This window comes from Zosterops lateralis (assembly GCF_965231275.1).
Source record: "Zosterops lateralis genome assembly, chromosome: 6".
Classification (NCBI taxonomy): domain Eukaryota; kingdom Metazoa; phylum Chordata; class Aves; order Passeriformes; family Zosteropidae; genus Zosterops; species Zosterops lateralis.
In genome coordinates, this window is record NC_139761.1 from 8316816 (window position 1) to 8341960 (window position 25145).

General features: G+C 41.9%; 1 protein-coding gene across 1 annotated transcript in view; it reads left to right on the plus strand.

The window, feature by feature from the left end:
- Positions 1 to 25145, plus strand: part of LOC310910247 (uncharacterized protein) — a gene marked incomplete at its 5' end in the record, with an annotated part of 93471 nt that overhangs the window by 30477 nt on the left and 37849 nt on the right. Inside the window, 7 exons of the mRNA XM_083862699.1 lie at positions 16705 to 16781; positions 17527 to 17616; positions 18364 to 18420; positions 19007 to 19148; positions 19495 to 19670; positions 20456 to 22144; positions 22973 to 25138. Of these exons, the coding sequence (XP_083718825.1) occupies positions 16705 to 16781; positions 17527 to 17616; positions 18364 to 18420; positions 19007 to 19148; positions 19495 to 19670; positions 20456 to 22144; positions 22973 to 25138 (4397 nt within the window). The remainder of the gene's footprint in view (positions 1 to 16704; positions 16782 to 17526; positions 17617 to 18363; positions 18421 to 19006; positions 19149 to 19494; positions 19671 to 20455; positions 22145 to 22972; positions 25139 to 25145) is intronic.

The window sequence follows — 25145 nt, forward strand, 5'->3', positions numbered from 1 at the left end:
AGTGATATACAGTCTCCTGCCCAGGTGTCCCTCAGAGGATTTAGAAGGTTTGTGTCAAGCAAGTTGAGCAAAATGGAGGTGACAGTAATGAGGAAATAGCAGAAACAGTTCTACAGAGAAAGAAGTAAGGCTTTTTTTTGGGCTGCATTTTTGTCTGTTTCATTGTCTAGAAGATCTAGAAAATGTAGTAAAGCGCTGTTGGCTGGAGCAAAGCTGTGGATGCAGTTATCCAGCACGTGGGTTCATGCAGAGTGCTCATGGTGGCACCTAATACAAAAGCATCTAAGAAAACCATGAGCTCTTTGACCTTGCCATGTGTGGGATCTCCAGCTGCTCTTCTGCAGAGGAGCAGGACACTGCTGCTCTCTGACAGGAGACCTGAATGCAAAATCTGGAGGGCATTTGTTTTCCAGTCAAGAGAAAATGAGGGAGTTAAGTGTTTTAGGCAACCTGCAGCTGCCTAAGTTTTGTTTCCACTGTCATGCCCCTCGAGTATTTGGATGAGAGGAGGATACAACATGAAATGCTGCATTTCTTTTTGACTTCTGACCAGCTCCCCTGAAGTACCTTCAGTAAGCTATCTTTGGTGTCTGTGTGGTAGGCCATGTTCAGCATGTTGGAGTTATAGCAACAGCAGCACAATACCTACAATCCCAGCTGGATTTGTAGGTTCATAGGTAGGAAAAATGGAATGGCATTCACCTTGAGGGTGAGCAAACAGGCAAGTAAGAGTGTGTTAACTGCTCAGAGACATGGACTTCTCTTGGGTTGATAGTAGTAAGGATATTTTGCTGACAGGACACAACAAATTCAATGGAAATGAGATTTGTATTCTTTTGGAAAATGTATGAACATGGTCTACCACACAGATGCCATAGATAGCTTAATGAGCAAATTTTAGATATTTGGACATTCTGTTCACAAAATAAAGTGATGGGAAATTAATGTTAATTAGCTGTCAGTCTTTCGGCAGACCTGGGTGTGTTCAATGAAAGAAACATCCTGACAGACTTTTCTACCTTTCAACAAAATGAAAAGGTATAGAGGCTTAAATTTGTACTTACAAAAAATATGCTGTAGCTTGTTGCTCTTTTTTTTTTTTAATTTTTATTTTTTAATAGTAATCGATCAGTTTACTCACTGCTTAAGTTTAGTTGCTGTCATGGTTTAACTCCAGATTCAGCTCAGCCTCACAGAGCCATTCACTCACTCCCTTCCTCAGTGGGAAGGGGAGAGAATAGAAGTGAAAAAACTCATGGTCTGAGATAAGAACAGTTTAGTAGGTAAAACAATCCACACACAAAAGCAAAGCAAATCAGGGAATTAATTCACTGCTTCCCTTTGGCAGGCAGGTGTTCAGCCATCCTCAGAAAATCAGGACTCCATCACAGGCAATGGGGAAGACAAATGCCACGACTCTGAATGTGTCCTCCCCCTCCTTCTTCTTCCCTCAGCTTTATATGCTGAGCAGATGCCATATGGTCTGCAATATCCCTTGGGTCAGTTGGGGTCAGCTGTCCCAGCTGTGTCCCCTCCCAGCTCCTTTTGCTCCCCCATTCTGCTTAATGGTGGGGTTGCTGTGAGGAGCAGAAAAAGCCTTGACTCTGTGTAAGTCCTGCTCAGCAATAACAAAAACATCCCTGAATTATCAACACTGTTTCCAGCACAAATCCAAAACACGGCCCCATACCAGCTACTATGAAAAAAATTAACTCTACACCAGCCAAAGCCATCAGTTACAAAAAATTGTGGTTTTGTAATTAGTGGTTCTTTGCAAAGTCATGAAATATATATATGTATATACAATGCATATCTATATAAAAGTAGTATGTGCTTAAATGAGTTTTGCACTGATAGGCTACTTGGCAAAGAAATCACTTTTAGTTGTCCATTAGGGCTGGATTCAATAGAAATGTTGGCTGACTTTACTGCAAGCCTTGGAAACCATTGGAGTATTCAAGGCTTAGGCAGTCAGATGCCTGCTTTAATTTCTATTGACAAAGGAAAAGGAGGGATGAGTAAATGTAAAACATTTCCTTCCAGCATTGAGCTAAGAGAGGCAGCATGGTGCAGGGAGGAGGTGGAATCCAGGACATCTGGATTGTATTTATTGCTGGCTCTGCTGCCAACTTGCTCTGTGACTTTGAGCAAGTAATTTTTTTTCACTCTGCTATCTTATTTTCTGCAAGGTGGGGAGAGCTCACCTAGTTTCACATGGTGCTTTGGGCAGGTGGAGGGACTTCCTTGGTGACCATGACCAAGATGCTGCAGTTGCCAAGCTGGCAGATTTGTATGTGCCAGGCAGTGCTGCCTGTGTGATAGAGGGTGCAAGGGGGGAGGGAGCCCTTTGAGAGCCCAAAGAGAAAGATGTTCATGAAGTTGCACCATGCTACCTGCATAAACATGTGTCCATAGGTACCAGTAACCAGTGTCTCCTACTACCCATCACAAAGTAATTTGGAGCTGAATTTGGGTTGGCAACCTCTACCTATGATCTCCTATTCCATTTTCTACAGCACTCCCAGGGAAGAGCAATTGCTTTGGGGCTAAATCACAGAGAAGGAAGTGGCTATTTTGAAATGGTCTCTGTATTTGTGCTTTCTGGACCCAAAGCTGGTTTCAGGTTCTCAGTGTGGAGGAAAGAGGCCTGGCAGCTTCCTTTTTTTTCCTTTTTTGTAAGATGCATTTTCTGCCAAATGTGAAGAACTGAAAAAGCATGTTGAAAGCCAAGAGAGAGTCATATATGGCCCTCTGCATGCCACCACGTCTGTAGTCCAGCAGTGATACTTGGGCTATTGCTGGAAAATTTCTTCCTCTTATTTGCCTTTGTTTCACACTTCATACAACACTTTTGTCTTAGTGCTGTTTGCTGTCCCCACCAATGGAGCTCATGGCTGATCTGCAAAATGCTTACATTTTTTTCTCAATGCATTTATTCTTAAAAGGTTGCAGGTGTGATTGCTGTGAGCACTGATGTGTGCTCTGCTGGATTTTGCAAGATGAAATCAAAGCTGACCTCAGCCCATATCACAGTCTGAATTACACGATGAATGCAATGTAACATGCCACGTATCAGTTTCAATGAGGCCAAGTGATGTCTTGCTTGAGTAGACACAGAATGAAATATCAGTATTTCAGGATCTGATCCTGTGACATTAGATGATCAGTAGATATCATGTAAGTTTTGCTGATTTTTGTAAGCTCCCATTTATTGCTGTGTCCTGATGATTCTACTGGAAGGTCAAGATGTCTTTCATGAAACCTTTTGGAAATACCTGGAACATGAGATGGGGCAGACTTATCTCTCCACAAAGCTGTACATGAACTCAAGACTCTGTTGAGTGTCATACAGATGATGGAAAAAGTTGTCAGGAATAGTGATAATAATGTGCCATTATGCACTGTACAAATTTGAGAATAAAGATGTAATATTCAAGTATAGAGACAGAGTGATTAAAATCAATAGAAAGCATTGATGGAGACTGATCTGATCTATAAACTCTAGTGCAATATTTATTTTTTTTTAACCTATGAAGGAAAAATGTTATTAAGAATAACAGGGTAACACGAGTATAAATTTTGCCTGAGGTACTGCAGCTTTGTTGTAAGCTGTCCTAGTTTAGGTGTTACTTCATCTGCATTGATTTTCTCTCCTCTGCAGGGTACATAATGTATTCTTCTTCTCATAGTAACATACCTGGCAACTAGAATCAGTCAGCTGAACTGGGGTGCAGACACTTGGGTCCAACCTCTGACTGGTTGGGTAATGCAGTCACATCACCCCCTGTCTCTGCCTCCCCCTCTGTCCAGCCCCTTTGGCTCTCTCTGTTAGTTTAACAGAAAGCCCTTTGGGGCCAGCATTGTTCTCCATTGTGTATTTGTACAGCATAATGAGGTGTCAGTCTTGGTACAGGCTCTTGGAAACTACTAAAGCATAAATGGTAATAGAAATTAATTAAGTGAATACCCATGTCCTAGGTGTCAAGGCACGGTGTAAAAATTATCTCCAGTAAAGTGGTCTGAGTGTTTTAAAGTGTGATACAAAGCTTCTCCAGATTTCAGAGGCTTAAATCCATCTCTTAGCACACAGCCAGGACTTCCTGCAAAGTTCTCTAGTCCTGCACAGGCAACTTTGTGATGTGAAGTGAAAGCTCAATTTGAATTGCCGTAGGTTAAAGGCGGTTATTCCCACAGTTCCCATTTCCTAATGTTTTCCACTTACGAGGTTCTTCTCTTTTAATGTTCATAGTAACTCGTGCCAAAAAAGGTGTTTCCTATCATGTTCTCTTCACATTGTGTGTTGTGGTTTAGGGATTTTTTTTTTTTATTCCAAATGTTCAATCCCCAGAGAGCTAAGGTTAGTCATAAACATGCTTTTGGCTATCAGATTCATGTGTGGTTTGCTATAGCAACAAACAAAAGCATTAGTCAGAAACTGGCATGAAGTTATAAACACATATTTTTTTGTGATATTACCCAGAGTTAGCTGAATTTATCTGGTACACTGTTGCCACACAACTGCATTGTATTTAGACTATAATCTTGGTTGAATAGGAACCTCATAGAAAACCCAAATAATACGTTATAGAGAAATAAGCAAGTCTGTTAACTGATGTTGTCGTCTGAATATCACAGCCAAATTCTGCTATTGCACTATTATGAATTCAACTGAACACCTTCAGGACACACATTTAGATCAGAGGCTAAAATCTGAATCTATATCTACAGAATAAGAGGAAAATCATAATTTAAAAAAATAATAAAATCTTGCTTTGCCTTTGCTGTTTTCATCTCCATAATTCTACTGCAGCAAAATGATTAGAGGTAGGTGTTGCCAGATTGCAGTAGATGGTTTCAGTTCACTGCCAGCACACTTGGAACATCATCTGCAGCATGGCAGGGAGGGTGAGCACTGGTGAGGACAGACTCTGTCTGGCTGTGCCTCCACAGCACTGGGAAGGTGTAGTTTGTGCAGAGCTGGTGTCTATCCAGCTGGGATAGACACTATCTGCTCTGGGCACAGAGGAGTGGCTTGTGCAGCAAATACTGGCTTCCCTGGGGAGTTGGTTGGGTTTGTAAGGCGTTCACTGAAATCCCACAGCTACCAGTCCCTGAGCCAGCTAGTTTGAAGGTTGCCCTGAAGGCTCTGCAGAAGTGGTGATTTTTTGCCTAGGCAGAATAGGCACATTCTTGCTTTATTCCAACCATTTGTCTTCTCTTCCCTGCACCTTTTCAGGAACATGAGCCCTGCTCTGTTTTGACAGCTGCATTTAATAAAAAACATATGCATGAAAAATGTGTTTTCCAGTATCCCTGAGCTGGCACTGCTCTGCAAGGAGAACTTAAACTTCCCTAGAAATTGTTCAGATACATTTTCAAACCCTTCTCTTTGAACATGTATGTGTGAAGTAGTCATGACCTTCCCTGCTGCAGATGTGTGCACAGTAACATTGCTGTAATACCCACACCTGCCCAAGTGATAAGAGTAACAAATCCATCAGAACCTCATTGTAGCAACCAGTCTAGAAGTTGTTCACAGGGTCAGTGGTTCCAGCTGCAGAGGATATACCTGCAGCAAAATGTACTTTGCACATGTGTGCTTGAGCGCTCTGAGAATTGGCTTTAGAAGCTCAGGGATCAGGAACAAGACCTAGCATTGGCCAAGCTGTGTTCTAAAAACAAAGAGCTCTTTCCCTGAACTAAACCCATAGCAGAAGGACATGCCCCAGGAGATCCTACATTTAACCCTCACTCTGTGCTTAGTGTTGTTGAATCTGGGTCCTACACACTTGAGACCCTGGCCCAGGTGTATTTTCAAAACCTTTTGAGATAGTTTTTCCACAGTAGATTTCCCTGATGTAGAAGTGTAGAAGGACCTGTTTTTCAGTTAGCAGGACTTCAGGAGGCTTTGAGCAACCTGGTCTAGTGAAAGGTGTCTCTGCCCATGGCAGGGGGGTTGGAATGAGATGCTCTTGAAGGTAATTTCTAAACCATTCTGTGATTCTATGATTCTGTGACCTAGTCTGGGCTTATGTGTGGGTTTGTTTTTGCCCTTTTCTCATCTGTCTACTTTTGCATCAAGCCCTGCACTTGATTTCTCTGAAAAGAAGAAGAGTTCTAGGCATTCATCTTCTAAGATCAGCAGAGTGCTTTTCTTTACTCTCTTTTGGTCAAATGGGGACAGATCTTCTTCATAAGTGTTCAAAGTGGGATTAAGTAGTGTTCAAAGTATTTGCAATAAAGAAAGGAACAAATTCTCCTCTCAGTGTAGTTGCAGAATTCTGTCAACACTGCCCCAACACCACTATATAAAGCAAATATTTCAGTCTCTGCTAAAACCCTATTAACATCTCAGTCCATGAAGGAGTCTGGGACTGCAGTATTTAAAGATGTCACGGTAAGATGGTGGTGGAGCCTTTTGTTTTAGATGGGATAATTTCATGGCAGCAATCATTCTCCTTTTCTGGCATTATTGACTGTAAGCTGTGCATAGTGCAAGGAATGCAAATCCACCTTTCTTAGGAGGGAGCAGTGGTCTCTCTGCTGAGAGCAGAGCTCACAGAGAGCTGAACACTGCTCAGACAGCAGAGTCCTCACTGGGGCCATTGAATCAGGCAGGGTGCAAAAGAGCACAGGTAGTAAAACACCATTTGTTTAAAAATATTCTTTGCAAAGACGTGCAGTAAACCCCACAGATGGCAGAAGGGCATTTCCAGGTGCCTTCCATTCTTTCCTTTTGCTCAAACTCTTCACAGTTCCACCAATCAAGGTGGTCATTACTGTTCTTCAGAGTAGGGACAAGCCACTGGATTATCCTCTTGTTGTACAGATTTAAATGACTCTGAAGAATCCACCTTGCAGCAGATCTCAAAAACTATATCTGAAACCCCAGAATCTTCCTTTTCCTTATACTTTGTATTGGTAAAAAGCTGTTTTATTTCAATGGAGCCTTTGATCTGGCTGAACAGCAAAATGTAATTTACTCTCCCTTATGCATTAGTCTGAATCCAGCACAGCTGTTCATCAAGAAAAATCTTACCAAGTGCCTTCAAAAAGAATGCATCCTGTTTTAACTGAGTTAGAAAATAGTTAACCTGAGTGTGAACAGACCATTATGATAAAGTTACTAATTTCCATTAGATATAATTATTTTCATATTACAGAGAAGCTCTGGATGTTTGGAAATGTTATGAATCAGTGTTAGGGTTGATAAATCCAAGAAATAGTCCTCTTAGTGCTTTCAAACAACTCCACCCATCTCAATTCATTCATGGATGAACCACAGTGTAGTTACTTTCTCACTGACCAGAAAGAAATCCAGAACTGCAGTAATGAGTCTTTTAAGAAATGGTTTCTCCCTACCGTTTATACTAGTGTCTGTGAAACCTAAAACTGAAATCTGTTTCCTTAACTAAACTGTGTTTTTCTCTAATCTATTAAGCAAGCATTTTGATTTGTTATTTTTGGGTGCTAGGAGATACAGAAATGGAAAATCAGTACTGAACCATTTAAAAACCACATGCAAAGATTCAATTTCATTTTTTCAAAAATATAAAGCAACAGAAGTTTGCCAGCATCAGTTTTTCCTTCTGTAAATTAATATACACTTAAAAGTCCAATGCTTTTCAGTCTTACATAATTATTTCTAATTTCAAACGGTGAAGATTAAGTTAACAGATTCAATTTGTAAAAGAAGACCTATCAAACAGCCCGTTTTGAAAATGCAGGGGCAAGCTATACATCTGTTACGGAAAGGTGTTCAAAAAAGAGGTAAAAACCATTGGGCTGAAATAAAGAGACAACATTTTCAAAAAGAATTTGGTATGTGACCGATTAAATTATTTTGAAATCTGACCTTTTTGTGTCTGAAACCCAAGGTTATAGTCCATTTATTCAGATTTGAATTACACTGATTAGGGCAGAACTAAGCTAATTTATTTATTTATCTGACTCAATGGATTAGTTTATCTGTAAATGAGATTTTACGCTTTTGTAAACCCACAGTCTGCATCCAGAAATTCTCTGTAATTTTAAGAGAATCTCCTACCCCACAAAAACAAGGAGAAGTGAACTGTGCCAAATGCTATTTTGCTACTATCAGTGTTTATTGACAGAAAAGATTTTTATCTTAACAAAGTGAGGGAACTGTTAACTTTATCTTTGATGTAAAATATTTTCCCATAATAATTTTCTGTCACCTTTATGCCATATCTCTTGTATTACATATACATTAAGGAATTTAAAAGCTTAAAAAATATTTTCTCCTGTGGTGATTTACATCCAAACAAGTTGCCCAGGGAATTTTCTCTCAAGCTGAAAACCTGTTTCCAAAGGCAGATATTTATATAAAAACCCCCATAAAAGGTTGTGGGAAAACTGCAAGGTTTGTTTCTGCATTCCTGTTTTGAGAGGGGCTGTGCCCAGCATACCAAAGAGATGGCCAAGGTAGCATCACTCCATTAATATTGCTGTATCTGGGCACTTAATTGTGCACTGAATTTTATCAGTGGGGTAAGGAGAAATAAAAGTCTTCTAGACCGTAAGACCGTAAGGATCATAATACAAACTCTTTCTCTATATATATGTATGTATGTATGTGTCTATATTTATATATAAATACAAAAATTTTTACTGAGCATTGATTCTGGTGAGGATTTTTTTTAAGCAAAAGGTTTGAAGAGCATTTTTAGCAGTTTGGGCTAAAAAGTCTGTTTCTAATTTGGAGTGGTAAGTGCCATTTATACAGAGCCTTCATCAGTTTCTTTGGGCTTTTTGCAAAATGTTACCAGTTCCTCTATTCTTATTCTTATCTTAAGACCTATTCTTACAGAAAAAAATGTGCTCTCTACCAAAACCACGGAGAATTAGCATCTTTCTTCAGTGTGTCAGTACTGGGCTACCTTAAGAGACAGCTTGGGGTTGCAACCACTTCTTCTTAAGAAATACTGACTCTGTGGCCAGAGAAATTGAGTCTCCAGGGCTGCCAATCAAGCCTATGCAGGCAGAGAGATCATTTTCCATTAATGCATTCATTTGATTCATTTATAAATCTGAGCAGGGCTGTGCTTTGGCAATGGAACAGGCAATCTGCTCTGGTAGAAGCCTGAATTCTTGGAAGGGTGAATCAGAGAGGGGAAGGAATGTGGCAAAGTTAATTTCTGTGATCTTTATGGGCCCTTATCTGCAATAGGCACCCACCTGCCCCTGCTTCTATGAGAGTTATGGTAAAAGCAGAGTTCACAGCTATCTAACAGGGAAGACAGCAGGAATCAACTCCTTGCTCTGAGAAGAAGGCAGATGTGCTGTGCATTCCCTTCCCAAGTCTAGTTTGTTGTTTAGGTGAAGGGGTTTCTTTCAGAGGGGAGAACACTGCAAGATGCCTAATGAATATATTGGATAACCAAATAGCTGCAGAGTAGTTCCCACTAGGGTTTCTGAAGCTGGTAAGCAAGTGAGAGCTCTTAATTTGCAACGTGTTCCTGAAACCCTTCTTGAAAGTCAGTTCATCCAGACAGGCAGTGACACTCCAGGAAATTTTATTTGGATATCCATACAACAATTTACAGCACAGTAGCAAATCAATTGCAAGTATATCCCAAGAGATAAAACTGTTGAGAGTCCCTGGAGATAAAACTGTTGAGGATCAGAGAAGATTAGACTAGTCTTTATTGCTTTATTTGGCTATGAATTGCTAACTCACTTTCTGTCCAAAAGGGTGGTAAGTAATTTTGGTTTAGTCCAGGAGTTTGGGTGCACATAGAAACAGTTGCTAAAAAGTGATTCCCTTCTTTTATCATCTTTGTGAGAACAGGCCCTGCTATCCTGGAAAAATCACAATTGATAATTACCAGAGAAGGTCCTGATTCATTACATTATCACAATATTATGCAAGAAAACATAGGAATTCATGCAGGAATTAAAGCACAGACTGGAAACCCATTCTGTCACATAATACCTGAGAGAAAGGAAAATTCCTGCCTAAGACATGCAAGGCAGAGACATAGGGCAGGAAGTTACATCTACCCTCCATGCAAACAGATTAAAACTAGAGATGATACAAAACTTGTGTTTCTGAGACAGAACCATGGCCTAGGGGAAACAGCACCAAACCTCTGGTTGTTTGCTGGGTACCATGAGCATTTCTTCAGCTCTGCCACTTGTAGCTGTCTTTTACCTAGGAAGAGAAGGGATGGACCAGGAGAGCCAAATACAGCTATCAACCACTGCTGTCTGCTTTTACTGTCTCTTGGACATCACTCTATTCATGTTCTTGCAATAAACTTTGGTTAAGAGCTTATTCTCAAACTCTTTGTTACTCATAGGAAACATTATTCTGTTTCAGTAAGAGGTGAAATATCAGACTAATGAAATACTTCAGTTAATATTTTATTCTTGTAGCAGAGGAGTTATGTGGATCTGGCCAAACTACGTTTCCTATATAGCCAAGTAACCAATAAATGATGATAGCTAGATGAAGGTCATTAACTTAGGATCTGGGAAATTTCAGTTTGACAGTTGGAGAAAAAAAAAGTCCCCTGTGCTTTTCATGTTAAAATATGACTCAGGCTGAGAAGGTTCGTGCAGAGCCCCACCAGAGTGATTTATTTTCATGCTCTGAATTGTTCTATGGTTTCTATTAACTTTATCTTTACCATTAGAGAAAAGGTGGACCACTGTAAGAATCAAGAACTTCTTTCTGATCAGCCTTCCTAAAGGTTTTGCTCCTACTGTGAAGTGTGAGCAGGAATGCTTTTAATACTTTTAAATCTGTGGGCAGAGCTTATCAATAAACACACACTCATGGGAAAGCCATTCACTTTTCATCTGGGGGTTGTTAGTTTCTGTTTTTATGGTAGTGTTTATATCAGTTCTTAGTTGCCAGTGCTCTTACACATCTTTCCTGATACTAGTCAACCTCCATGCTCTATAAAATCCTACAGTGCTCAGTATGGTCTGCAAGAAACCTTAATTCTCGAGACATTTCCCTGCTTGGATGTACATTGCAGAGCAGAGCACTGCTGCTTTTGATAAAAGTAAGTGTTAACTTTATGGACAGTCCTCTGGCTGGGCAAGGAGACTCATGATTGTAACTCACATATATATAATGTCTTCAAAAGGTTTTGAGATGAAATGATTTGAAGGGTTTTAATGAAGTACTCTAACAGCCAACAAGGGCAGCTTAACATACCAAGGCAATGAATCAAAACATCTTGTTCATGCCTTGAATGGAAGGAAACTATTCACACACGTTGGTTATTTGGGAGTAGCTGCTCCTTTAGCACGAGCCCCCACTTTGTGCTCCCAGGTCTGAGCTACATTCATCACAGCTCAAGTATGCAGCCCAGGGACAGAGTGCAGCCAAGGGGCATTGCCAAACCAGTGCAAAACAAAGGCAGGAGTGTAGCTTGAACACCGGCCCAGCTGGTTCTGATAGCATCCCGCTGATAATAAGGCCTGTTAAACTCCTTCAGCAGCAAAATCTTTATCTTCATTCCACAGAGCAGCCCTTTGTCTTCATCCCACGGAAATTTCAGGGCTTGGTGGGGAGGGTCCCATTCCCAGCACGGAGCAGAGGGGAAACATTAAAGGGGCGGTGCTGATCCCCCTCACTTTAACACCTTTTCTGAGGTAGAACTCTGCTTTTCCCACTGCGGCAGCCCTTCTGTTCAGAGCTGACAAGCTGGTTCTTCTAGGTGGAGCCGCTGGGTGCCCCCGCTGTCTCGCTGGCAGCGGTTCAAGTGAAGTAACATGACATTCCTGCGATGGAGGGCTGGGAGAGGCAGCTCTCTCCGTGACAGAGTGCCCGCATCCCTCCCCATGGCCGTGGATCCTGCCCAGATACAGCGACAGCCGCAGCATTCCTGCTGCGCTCCGGCCGTGCCCCAGAGCCCTGCCCAGCAGTTGTTGTAACTCTGTCCATGGGGTCTTGCAGGACAATGGAATGAATCCAGGTCTCTGGAATGCACTAGGAAATCTCTGAAAGACATGAAATTCTTGATTTTTTTTATTTTTAAATTTTTTTTTTCCTGGTGGTTTTCCCCAGTGTCACTGGAGCTGTTTATTGGAAAGGCCACAAACATTCTCGAGGTCGTGGTCGAGCCTGCACAGACTCTGCAAGAGTAAAACCGTGGTTTAAACCTCATGGCAGCTTCCTTCAGGAACACAGCACATGCACAACAAGGTTTATTTGCAGACACTTTCAGATTCTTATCTTTGCAGCTGATGCTTGCAGGATCATTTTCCTCCAGCATTGCTGGCTTGGGAGTCAGGTGAACTCACCTATCTGAAAAAGTGCTCTTGAGAGGCCAAGATGAACGTCAGGCTTGTGCATAGTGTTCCTCTTATCAAGTGCTTTCCTGAACTGGGACCCACGATTTGAAATATTCTAACTATTCCAAGTATTCCCTATTTCACCCTTAAGAAGTGAATCAGGAGGGGCTGCAGGACTTCACGGCAGCCCTGCTCAGGCGGCTGTGAGAGCTCTGAGGGAGGAAAAGGAATCCCAGTAATTGCGATACCTGCAAGAGAGGGAGAGCAAGCTGTGGGGGGAAAAGCCAGGCACACCATCCATCTGGAGAGAGGGATGTGGTTTTAAAAAACAAAAGACATTCTGGAGAAGTGCATTAGCAGTTACAATTCATGAGGAATAACAGCCCCATGACAGGGTGCCTGAGGGCAGAGGGACAGACAGACCTGCAGGTCCAGGGACTGATGGCTGCAGGAAGAGAGGTCTGGCACAGGAGGCAGCTGAAGCTGCCCATGACAGCAGCCGTGCATGCACATCTTTGTTTACAACAAGCCATAAGCCCATGAGGGAGCACCATGAAAACTGCTGACCTACATGTATGAATTCTTTAGTGGGTCAAACACAGTGCCAGCAAAGACAGTGACACTAAATTATTACTGCTGTTGTTTGTCTTGCAATTATTCATTCCTCCTTCTCCTTATTAATAACACAAATGAGGTTACGTGACCAGGCTGTGCTTCGCATTGTCAGAAAAGACCTGATCTAAAGATGTGCCAGCCTTGCCTATATGTCAAGACACAAGTTTTCTAACTGGCTGTGGACTCAGGACAACATTGCACAAACAGGACTTTTAGTTTCCTGTCACAGCTTAGAAATGGTAACTAGCAAATGCCAAAATTCTCATAAAGAAAAGGCACAGGTTGTGACCTTAAATAACAATAAGAAAGTGAGCAAAGCATAAAACTTTTCACCTGTGGACAGATATTTATCATGGATCAGGTTTCCGTCTGTTAAGAGAAACTATTTGTTGAAGTAATGTTGAAGTTGAGGCTAGGAAAAGTAATATGCTTAAATACAGGAGCAGATTGCTTAAATTCACTATTCATATAACTTTAGTTATATATAACTTTAGTACAAAATCTTAAAAAGCAAAAAGCCCAAATCTAAGAATTGCAGAGAAAGGGCTGTAGTCCAGAAGCAGAAAAGCTAGGATGATCAGTAAAAGACATTATTGTTTCTTTTATTAACATCTCTGGTATTCTCATGTACTGTTTTATTTTATTTTAAAGTATACGGATCACAGGAATTTTATATGCCAGTGTTCCAATTAAAACTAGGTTTTTCTTTATACAATACATTAAAGCACGTTTGATTTAAATTCAATGACACTGTCATACTTGGAATTCATTATATTGTATTAAATGTGATTTTGGAGACTGCTGCCCACTGAAGGTGAATACCAAAAAAATAACCTGTTTTTATTTTTTCCTTCTGGTTTTGCCCAAACAGTCCATCCAGGTTGCTAGGCTAAAGATAAAATAATTTTTAAATAATTCCATTTCAAAAAGCAGATACACATTTCAGTCATATGATACGAAAATGATCCAGCCTATATAACTCCTACTGCTTACTTTCAAGAAATTCCCTTGTTCTGAAGTCAGTCCAGTGGCTATTAGAAGCAGTCACTGATGTAAATTCCATCTTGTTTATGAAAACATTTTGAACAAAGCATTGATTGTCCAGGGTCTATAAAAAAAAGTTAAAATCTATAAAATGTTGGCATCGCTACTATTCAGGGCATGAGAATGACATGCATATAAATCATAGTTTATTGGCACAGGCTTTTCTACTCAGAAAGAAGGCTTTGCTGAAAAAGCACTGTAATGCCCCTCTTTTATAGATTTCTTTTGAAAGTAGTCTGAATCAGGAAGTAATCAGAAGCAAATCTTAGTCTACAGTAGGAATCAAGGGCACAAAAAGCTTTTTATGGCATGGATTAACTATCATAGAGGGGCAGCCTAGGCAGAGTTTGGGGAAATCAGGGTGGGTGGAAAAGCCTCAGTGTGAAGTTCTGGGAGGGAAGGTCATCTGTGTGTCTGATGGCCCTTGCTACAATCTCACCCATGTCTCTATTAGCCCTGGGGACATAATTTATTGGTTGATTTTTTTAGGAAAAGGCACTACTATCACAGTTTAGGAGAGGTATTGTACTTGCATTGCTCCAGTTCCAGACAAATCAAGTTGTAACCGAAGTTACTTCAGAGTAAAACAAGACAAACTGCATTGAACCAGCCTAAGAAGTCTCTCAGATGATTCTTTCCTGTTTCTTTTCAAGTAGGAAAATTATTGGCAGCCACCAGGGATCAATGCTGTAGTTAATGTTGAAGTGCTGCACTGAAGAGCAAACACTCCAGCAATCCAAGCAGTTTTCTGTTAAGTCATTCTACTGGACTGCAAGGCTTGTGGGTGGGATTCTCCCAAGTGAAAAATATGGCAATGCCACAAGACTAAGTCCTTACTATTTCTTGGAATTTTAGTAACAGCCATAAAATTTCTTGTTGGCACCTGAATCTTTAGAAGCACTAGGCAAATCAAAAAATCAAGCATCAATCCTGCAGCTCATCTCCTCATATGATGCTGATTAAAATGCATTTGGTGAAGTGCTTCATGAATGGATTCCAGAATTTTCAAGCAGAAATGCTTAAAATCAGGTTCATAAATCCATGTCTAAATTTTTAACATGGTTATGCTAATTTTTAAAATTTCTTGAGCTCCTGAAGAATGCAAATGCTAGTGCTTTTGAAAAAAAAATCAAGCTAAATTTCAAGCACATCTTTACTCTGAGTTAAAATGTGAATTAAGACCATTTTCTAGAATTTTCTAGAATTGTCTATTGTAGGTGTCAGGACTAGTGCTGTCAAGGTTAAAGGAGGAATGGTCTGGCATCCTGATGTGTTCTGGGTTGACCCTAATTCCCTGGAGCTGGAATACTGCAGGAGAGCTGATTATGATGCTGTACATATGGCTAATGTGGATTGTCTTCTATTTTATCAAGTTTGGAAGCTTGACCCACAGACCACTATGGGATATTCCGACTGGAAGTGCATTATTTCCATTCATCTTACCAAAGCAGTCCAGCAACTGATCACTGGGGCACAACTCTTTCAAAACTTTGCCTGTACTATATAATTTCATTTTCAAAAAAAATCAAGGAAAAAGTAAATGTAGGAGATCAGAAAACTATGAAAAATGACCAGCAAAATCCCAGCCACTTTAACAAGAGCTTGGCAACGTGTGTAAGTCAGCAATTGCAGACATGACTAAGTCGTGCCATCTTGTCTGCACACACAGTGTGTAACATCCAGAAATCTTGTGTTCCAGCCCAAGGATTCTCCATTTAAAACAGACAATGAGTTGCACAGTTCTTCTCGTCAATTGTTTTCTCTAGTTTCTGAGCATATTTTGAAGCCAAAGGATCTGTTTAGGAGAGCTAAAACTATGTATAGTAATGGCAGTTGCAAAACTGAGTGTCGGGGAGCTAGACAGCCTGATGGCTTGGAAAAAACGAGCATGGAGACAGGAAAGAGACATAGTTATTGGGACAAGGACTTGTGCATGTGAATAGCTGGAGCATTACGGAATATGTAGTTCAGCCACACTGTCCTCTACTGGCTAAACCTGGATCTCTGAAAACCTGTTGTAATTCATGCTGTTTTCTTTCTTTGGTGCCCAGTTTAAAGCATTTCAAGAGAATCACACTTTCAGGCCACCCATCTCCTTCACCTCATGTCTGTGCACCCTCAAATCTTTTAAAAGCTAAGAAAACAGTGTCTTTATGCCTATCAGGCCTCATGCTGTTTACTCTCCTGTTCTTAACACCTTTGTCAGAAGCGAGGAAGAGTTTCAATATGGAGAATTTAAATCAATTCATTTTATTGTGAATTAGCAAACTGTTAATTACTGATTCTGATACTTTAAAGAATAAAACAGCTCAGGGAAAAATGCTTCAGATTCCCTTTGTGCAACTCTCCTCCCTTTTTTTCTGGTCTCCAGTTCCTCCAAGCTTTCCTTGTGGGTTACACTCAGTCCCTTTGGAAAGGTGGGGGCTGGTGCAGGAGACAAGGGTCAGCAGATGCTCACCTATTTTCTTTTTCCAAAGATATAGAAATATCCAGAAAGGTGAAGGAGAAAAGTCTTCAGATTGGAGAAAATTTAGAACTAGAAGTTAGCCAGATGATAACCCCTGCCCATGGCTGGCAGGGAGAACTAGATGGTCTTTAAGGTCCCTTCCAACCCAAACCATTCTGTGGTGCTCGGAATATAAATTAAAGCAGGCTTTTCCACTGGCCTGTGCACATCCCTTGCCATGCTGCTGCAGAGGGTTTCAGCTTGCTAGGTGACTGCTCTGTGCTCTGTGTGGATCCTGCAGGCACCAACAACCTGTGTGCTGCTTTCAGGTTCTGGACGACAGCTGAGACCAGCCGAGCCCCCGGGAGATGCCGATGCCGATGCAGATGCAGAGGATGAAGATTCCGTGAGTTTTTTAGAGTTGAATTTTTCTGTGATGACAGTTTGGCAAAATGGGATCTTAAATACTTTGTTGATGATTTTCCTTCCCATTAAAAATGTTGTATTTCAGCTTGGGATTGTCCTGCCAGCTCAGAAAGATGTTTCAGTGTAAAGGCATCTGCTTTTTGCCATGGTTCATTGGCATAAGTTACTACCAAGACTTAGCAAACTATTACATGGCTGTTAACTACAGTAACTTTTCTTTAAAGATTTAGACAGTTTAGGTTCCCTATTGTCTGACTGCAGAAGGAAGAATGCCAAGTGCTTGTCAGCAGAAATTCCTCCTGGGACTTTTCCATGGTTTGCTTGCTTATAGAAGGCAATAAAGTTTGACGCCATTGGATGCCAAGTTTAGGTGTGCAAATAGAGCAGGAAAGGGATGGTTTTTTTCTTTTTCAATCATTCCTAATTGATCTGTTTTCAGTCTGTTCAATCTGTAGATGCATACAATACATAAAGAAAATTAAAATAAGCATATCACTGGTTTTTGTCTCTCAGAATTCTGTCCCTTGTGGTTTTGAGTGCTTTAACATGAGAACTGTATTTGTCCTTGAGCTAAAAAAAGTTACTGGTTATTTTTTATCCACCATCACTAATGAAAGATTTTTACTCAGAAGGACACTATGCATAACTAGAGAAACACTCCTTAAAAAATGTGTCTCTGTTTAATGGTGGATGTTCCTTAACCACCCCTCATATCTTTTCCACAGGTTAATGAAGTGGCAGTAGAAGACATTCGTCCAAGGCCACAGGGATCCTCTCCAGTTTATGAGTATCCCATAGAAGAAGACTATTTAAAGGCAAGACATTGAATTTTCATGTAGGCATGGCATTATCAAGTTGATTCAAGGCGGCTTTAGCTCCCACAAGTAGCAGAGAGTCACATGTCATAGAATTGCAGCAATATTGACTCCCTGCCCCCACCAAAACTGCATCTATGTTCATTGATGGTTTTATTTTGTGCTGTTCTTGCTGACCATGTTCTTGTTTCTCGGCAAGAAAATGCATTTGACTTAATCCTGTGAAGGATACAAGGCAGAGAGCATAAAGAAATTACAGTGCTTTTCCTGTTAGAATACCTAATTGACTTGAACCTAACTAATAAGTATTTCAAAATTACCTATTCCTCTTGGTTATTCAAAGTTAGAGATTTAATTACTAAGCCGTGTTAAGTAGGCAACAGTTTGAAATTCATGCTGAAGTTGAATAAGTGAAAAAAAAGGTATATTTACAAAATTGAAAGCATGAACAATGTGCTACATTAGAACACTGACAAGCTTCCAATATCGAGACATTTGGTCTCTTACATGGATTTAATGCAAATTTTGGTACAATGAAGGGACGCCTTGGCATCTAAGTTACTACTGGGAATAGTTATAGTATAGTTAAATCATTCATGTTGTACATTGTACTTGATTCTGATTCTGCTCTGTTGCCATTGAAGCCAGCCTTAGTTCCTAGTCTAAATCAGGAATTTTAACTGACTTTCATTGTACTTAATAACACCATGACTTCTGAACATTAAATAATTAAAAATTATTTTTCAGCGTCAAGAAGAAAACAAAAAACATTCTACAGACAAATCAAAACAGAGTCATCCACAGGTCAGTCTAAAAGAACTCCATAATTTTAATTATGAGCCTTGTAAATAGTAAAGTTTGTTATTACACAAAGATATGAATGGGTGGACAGAAGGAAGGACAAATGGGCAAAGTCTTTGGACTTGTTTTGACCGGGAGCTTCATGAATGGCTGAGTTGTGGCACAGACATGAACATTTATTTGTCCTATTTGAGGTTCTTCCATAATTCTTTTTAGAATTCTTTCTTTAACCTTCTCTGATTTGATTGCAGTACAGCATTAGCTCTTACTCTGACGTTTCTGGCCCATTGACTTTAATTCAAGTAGTTAACATCTTTACAGAAAATAGTCTTTCAGCCCTAAAAGTTTCCATATGTTTCACATTTTAAAATTATAACCTGTTTTCCCTATGGCCCTGATCCAACATAACCCTAACACATGTGCTTAATTCTAATTTAGAACAGAATCAAAAACACACTGAGTAAGTATATTCTCTGTTTTGGATAATCTTTCTTGAGATATTGAAAATATACCTGAGGAGAATATTTTTTTGAAACCCTTTAATACGAATGAATAAAAATGATAAATTCACGTCTTTTTCTATCTCTAGGAGACAATGGAAGTGACCCTGAAAACAGAAGTGGAAGCTGGTGCTAGTGGTTTTAGTGTGAAAGGTGGAGGAAATGAAGGAATATTTATTAAAAAAGTACTTAAGGAATCTCCTGCTTCAAAAATATTTAGTCTTAAAGAAGGTACAGTCTGAACTTTTTTACTTTGTTTCGATTTTATTCTGTATCTTTAAATAATGAGATTTGTAGCTGTGCAATCTGCCATCTCTTTAGGTATCAGAAATAATAGATTTCAAGCCAGCTAATGTTACTTGTGAGCTTAACCTGTCGATATTAATAATTTCTAAGACCACTTGCTTGAACACTAATGAAATGTGATGAGGTTTTTTTTGTATACCATTAAAAAAATCAGTTTTCACTGGAACAGTGAAAAAGGCACGTAGAAAGTAGTATATACAAAACTAAAATGAAAAAAAAAAACTTTAAGGAAACACAAAGTAATTAAAAATGTGTGTTATTCCACTTGCAGGTGATCAGCTTCTAAGTGCTACAATATTTTTCGATAATATCAAATATGAAGATGCACTCAAGATTCTCCAATATTCTGAGCCATACAGAGTCCAATTCAGCCTCAAAAGAAAAATTGCTGTGCAAGAAGATGTGGAACACTCTGCAGCCCAGCACAAAAAGGAAAGGATAGGCCAGGTAGATATCTGATTAGTTTACAAAGTTTGGGTAACAAACTAGAGTAATGTGGTGTGGAAATAAATCAGAAAACACACACTTGTGTCTTCTTAAGACTTAGACATGTGTTTAAAGCTACTAGCACGAATATTCATGATTTAAAAAAAAAATCCCACACAATATTTGCAGCTTTTAAAATATTTTGAGTGAGACTATAGATTTTACATAAATCCACAATCTTGTGTTAGGGTATAAAAACATTCTTTAATGAATCAGCATTTATTATTGTTAATTGTCCACTGATGAAACAGACTTGGGTAATCTCTGTAGTACTTACATTCAGTATGTTCAAAAATGTAAAAGGTCAGTAAACATTTTTTATCCAAAGCTCCTCTGTAAGATTTTCTGTTTAAAAAAATGTGTCTAACCACTGATATTTTGATAGACCTATGATCTCTTCATAAGCGTACATCAAAATAATTTTTGTTCACATACATATATAAATACTATATATAACATATATTTGTACAGACATATATATATATTTATATCTAGAAACCTCTGTTTACTCCAGTGTTTTGCAAGGAATCAAAATCTTCAGAAATCCATATATTACAGTCCATTTGTTTTATGTAATTTCTGCCTGACATTGCATATTTATATAATCTTACATAATCTACTTATAACAAGTAGATACTAGTAATAAAAAACCATTTTTCTACATATTTTATAGTTTTGGGTTTTTTTTCCTGTTGCACCTATGTTTAGATTACTTCTAATCTTCTGACTACTATTTGTTCTTTTAGGAAAAAGAACTCAGAGAGAGCATTCCTGAAGAAACACTGCATGTCTCAGGAAAAGCCATTTCAGAAGAAGACAGGGAAACATTAATTGTAAGCCAAAGGGTAGGAAGAAGTAAGAGACCTAAAAAAGATAGATTATCATGGCCAAAATTTCAATCAATTAAAAATAAAAAGATACTAAGGCACAGAAGATCTCACAGTACATCAGATGCGTATGAGCCTGCTATACAGGATATTTCCCCTACAAGCACAGACACAGAGTCTCAATATCCACAAGAAGTCCATATCAAAGAGAAAAAAGGAAGCCAAAGGAAGCTGAAGTTCCCTAGCATTGGATTCAGAATGCACAGATCCAAACCAGAACCACAGGAGAAGAAAAAAAAGGAAATAAAAACTACATTGATCTCTGAAAGCGAAAAAATATATACAGATGATATAAGCCTGGAAAATCCTGAAATCTTAACTGTTGAGTATACCACATCTTCTGGTTATGAAATGAAAACAGGGGAGGGACATGAAACTTTAACAAAAGACTTAAAAGAAATGAAAAATGGCATTCCATCTCATGTAAGACAATGCCCTGAAGTTGAAATAAGCATTAAAAAAGACAAGGAAGCAACATCAAAATTTAGTGTACCTGAAGTACCAGACATAAAAACAGAGATACCAAAGCCCAGTTTAGAAACAGCTGATCTGAAAGTAAGCCCAACCAAAAAATCACCACAAGCCTCAACAAAATCCCGAAAAAAGAAACAGAAAGGAACAGCAGATAAAAAAGATGCAGAAAGTGGAATTAACATAGACTTGATGGATCACACAGCTAAGGGACCTGTACAGGTAAGAGGCCTAGAAATAGGCACTGCTAAAGCAGAACTACAGACATCTGACACACTGGAAACAGGAGAAACACAAATATTAAATATTGAGAAAATAAATTATGGAATTTCAGTGACCACTAGAAAAGAGACAGAGACTGAGACCATCAAACAGGGAGGTGATAAGACTTCAGAGGACAGCAGGAATTTCAATATGAAAACTCTTATGCCAGATGCAGAATCAGAAGTGTCTACTTCGAAAATACAAATGCCATCATTCAAAGTGGCCAAAACACCTAGAACTGACATGAAAATAACAAGAGAAGAATCGAGAGCAGACACAGAAGATAGGGTAAAAAAGGAAGGAATAGAGGAGGATGGTATGCCCACAAATGACAAAGCTTTAAACATAGAAGGTGGAATGAAGACAGGAGAAAAAGATATAGAGGGAAAAGAAAGCAAATTCAGAATTCCAAAGTTAAAATTCCCTGCATTTACCTGGTCAACTACAAAGGAAGAAAGGACCCAACTTGAAGAACAGATACATGAAAGAGAAGGACAACTGCAAACCACAGAAATCGCAGGAGGACTTCAGGAAAGGGAACAAACAGCAGAAATAACAGTTCCAAGTGAAGAAATGCAGATAGGGATATCCAAAGGAAAAACAGATCAAAACGACATAAAAGAAAACACAAAAAAACAGTTGCCAAGTCCGAAAAAAACAATAAAAACGTCCCTGAAAGAAATTAACAAAGAAGACACAACAGGAAAAATATTGACTTCAAAAATTGATACTGAAACACAGAAGGGAGAATTGAGTAAAACAAGAGAAGATGAAATTATGGAAATTAAACCATCTGACATCAAAGCTCCCAAGGTGGACATCAGCCTGCCCACCGTCGACGTCACCATACCACAGGCTAGTGCTGACCTGCAGGCACTCGAGGCCACCCTTAGCCTTGAAGGAGAAGCCAAAGTCCCAGAGAAGGAGGTCGCCAAGACCAAGGACGGCAAGTTCAAGATGCCCAAGTTCGGCATGCCTTCCTTTGGCTGGTCCAGCAGCAGAGAGGCCAAGGGCACCGTGGCTGCCGAGGTGGATGTCAGCCTCAAGGAGCCTGAAGTCCAAGTACCATCTGCAGCTGCCGAAGTGGACATGACCCTGCCCTCGGCCGACATCCAAGCTCCCGGTGTTGAGGTGACCGTTGAGACGTCTGCCATAGCAGCAGAGGGTGAGAAAGGCCGATTCAAGATGCCCAGCGTCAAGCTGCCCAAAGTCAAAGCTCCCCACGCGCAGGTCAGCCTGCCCAAGGCCGAAGTCTCGCTGGGCAAAGGCCAGGAGGGTGAAGTCGCCCTGCAGGGCCCTGAGGCTGAAGCCAGCCTGGAGGTGGCTGCTGGCAAAGCTGAGGGTGGTGGCATGAAAATACACATGCCCAAAGTCAAGGTGCCCAGCGTGGTCTTCTCCAAGCCCACCGTCAAGGCTCCCAAACTGGATGTAGATGTCAGCCTCCCACAGGCAGAGCTCAAGGCCACTGACGTCACCATTGAGACCCCTGACATCAAGCTGCCCTCCGTCGAAGGCTCCCTTGAGCTGCAGGCGCCTGACATAGACCTCAAAGCGCCCTCTGCCGAAGGCAAGATCGAGATGGAAGGCACGGGCCTGAAAGGCAAGCTCAAGATGCCCAAAGCTGACATCAAAGCTCCCAAGGTGGACATCAGCCTGCCCTCCATCGACGTCACCATACCACAGGCCAGCGTCGACCTGGAGGCGCCCGAGGCCGCCCTTAGCCTTGAAGGAGAAGCCAAAGTCCCAGAGAAGGAGGTCGCCAAGACCAAGGACGGCAAGTTCAAGATGCCCAAGTTCGGCATGCCTTCCTTTGGCTGGTCCAGCAGCAGAGAGGCCAAGGGCACCGTGGCTGCCGAGGTGGACGTCAGCTTCAAGGAGCCTGAAGTCCAAGTACCATCTGCAGCTGCCGAAGTGGATATGACCCTGCCCTCAGCTGACATCCAAGCGCCCGGTGTTGAGGTGACCGTTGAGACGTCTGCCATAGCAGCAGAGGGTGAGAAAGGCCGATTCAAGATGCCCGACGTCAAGATGCCCAGCGTCAAGCTGCCCAAAGTCAAAGCTCCCCACGCGCAGGTCAGCCTGTCCAAGGCCGAGGTCTCGCTGGGCAAAGGCCAGGAGGGCGACATCTCGCTGCAGGGCCCTGAGGCTGAAGCCAGCCTGGAGGTGGCTGCCAGCAAAGCTGAGGGCGGTGGCATGAAAATACACATGCCCAAAGTCAAGGTGCCCGGCGTGGTCTTCTCCAAGCCCACCGTCAAGGCTCCCAAACTGGACGCAGACGTCAGCCTCCCGCAGGCAGAGCTCAAGGCCACCGACGTCAGCATTGAGGCCCCTGACATCAAGCTGCCCTCTGTCGAAGGATCCCTTGAGCTGCAGGCACCAGACTTAGACCTCAAAGCGCCCTCTGCCGAAGGCAAGATCGAGATGGAAGGCACGGGCCTGAAAGGCAAGCTCAAGATGCCCAAGTTTGACAAGCCCAAATTCACAGCATCCTCTCCCAAGGCCGAGGTGCCTGCAGCTGTGGTCAGCTTGCCCAGTGCAGAGGTCACCCTCCCCTCTGCCACTGTGACAGCCGCAGGGGAGGGCTCTGGGCTAGACCTCAAAGCCGAGGTCCCCGGTGCCAAGATAGAAGGTGCTGACTTGAAGCTGGAGAAGCCCTCTCTCAAGATGCCCAAAGCTGACATCAAAGCTCCCAAGGTGGACATCAGCCTGCCCTCCGTCGACGTCACCATACCACAGGCCAGCGTCGACCTGCAGGCGCCCGAGGCCACCCTTAGCCTTGAAGGAGAAGCCAAAGTCCCAGAGAAGGAGGTCGCCAAGACCAAGGACGGCAAGTTCAAGATGCCCAAGTTCGGCATGCCTTCCTTTGGCTGGTCCAGCAGCAGAGAGGCCAAGGGCACCGTGGCTGCCGAGGTGGACGTCAGCCTCAAGGAGCCTGAAGTCCAAGTACCATCTGCAGCTGCCGAAGTGGATATGACCCTGCCCTCAGCTGACATCCAAGCGCCCGGTGTTGAGGTGACCGTTGAGACGTCTGCCATAGCAGCAGAGGGTGAGAAAGGCCGATTCAAGATGCCCGACGTCAAGATGCCCAGCGTCAGGCTGCCCAAAGTCAAAGCTCCCCACGTGCAGGTCAGCCTGCCCAAGGCCGAGGTCTCGCTGGGCAAAGGCCAGGAGGGCGACATCTCGCTGCAGGGCCCTGAGGCTGAAGCCAGCCTGGAGGTGGCTGCCGGCAAAGCTGAGGGCGGTGGCATGAAAATACACATGCCCAAAGTCAAGGTGCCCAGCGTGGTCTTCTCCAAGCCCACCGTCAAGGCTCCCAAACTGGACGCAGACGTCAGTCTCCCGCAGGCAGAGCTCAAGGCCACCGACGTCAGCATTGAGGCCCCTGACATCAAGCTGCCCTCCGTGGAAGGATCCCTTGAGCTGCAGGCACCAGACTTAGACCTCAAAGCGCCCTCTGCCGAAGGCAAGATCGAGATGGAAGGCACGGGCCTGAAAGGCAAGCTCAAGATGCCCAAGTTTGACAAGCCCAAATTCACAGCATCCTCTCCCAAGGCCGAGGTGCCTGCAGCTGTGGTCAGCTTGCCCAGTGCAGAGGTCACCCTCCCCTCTGCCACTGTGACAGCCGCAGGGGAGGGCTCTGGGCTAGACCTCAAAGCCGAGGTCCCCGGTGCCAAGATAGAAGGTGCTGACTTGAAGCTGGAGAAGCCCTCTCTCAAGATGCCCAAAGCTGACATCAAAGCTCCCAAGGTGGACATCAGCCTGCCCTCCGTCGACGTCACCATACCACAGGCCAGCGTCGACCTGCAGGTGCCCG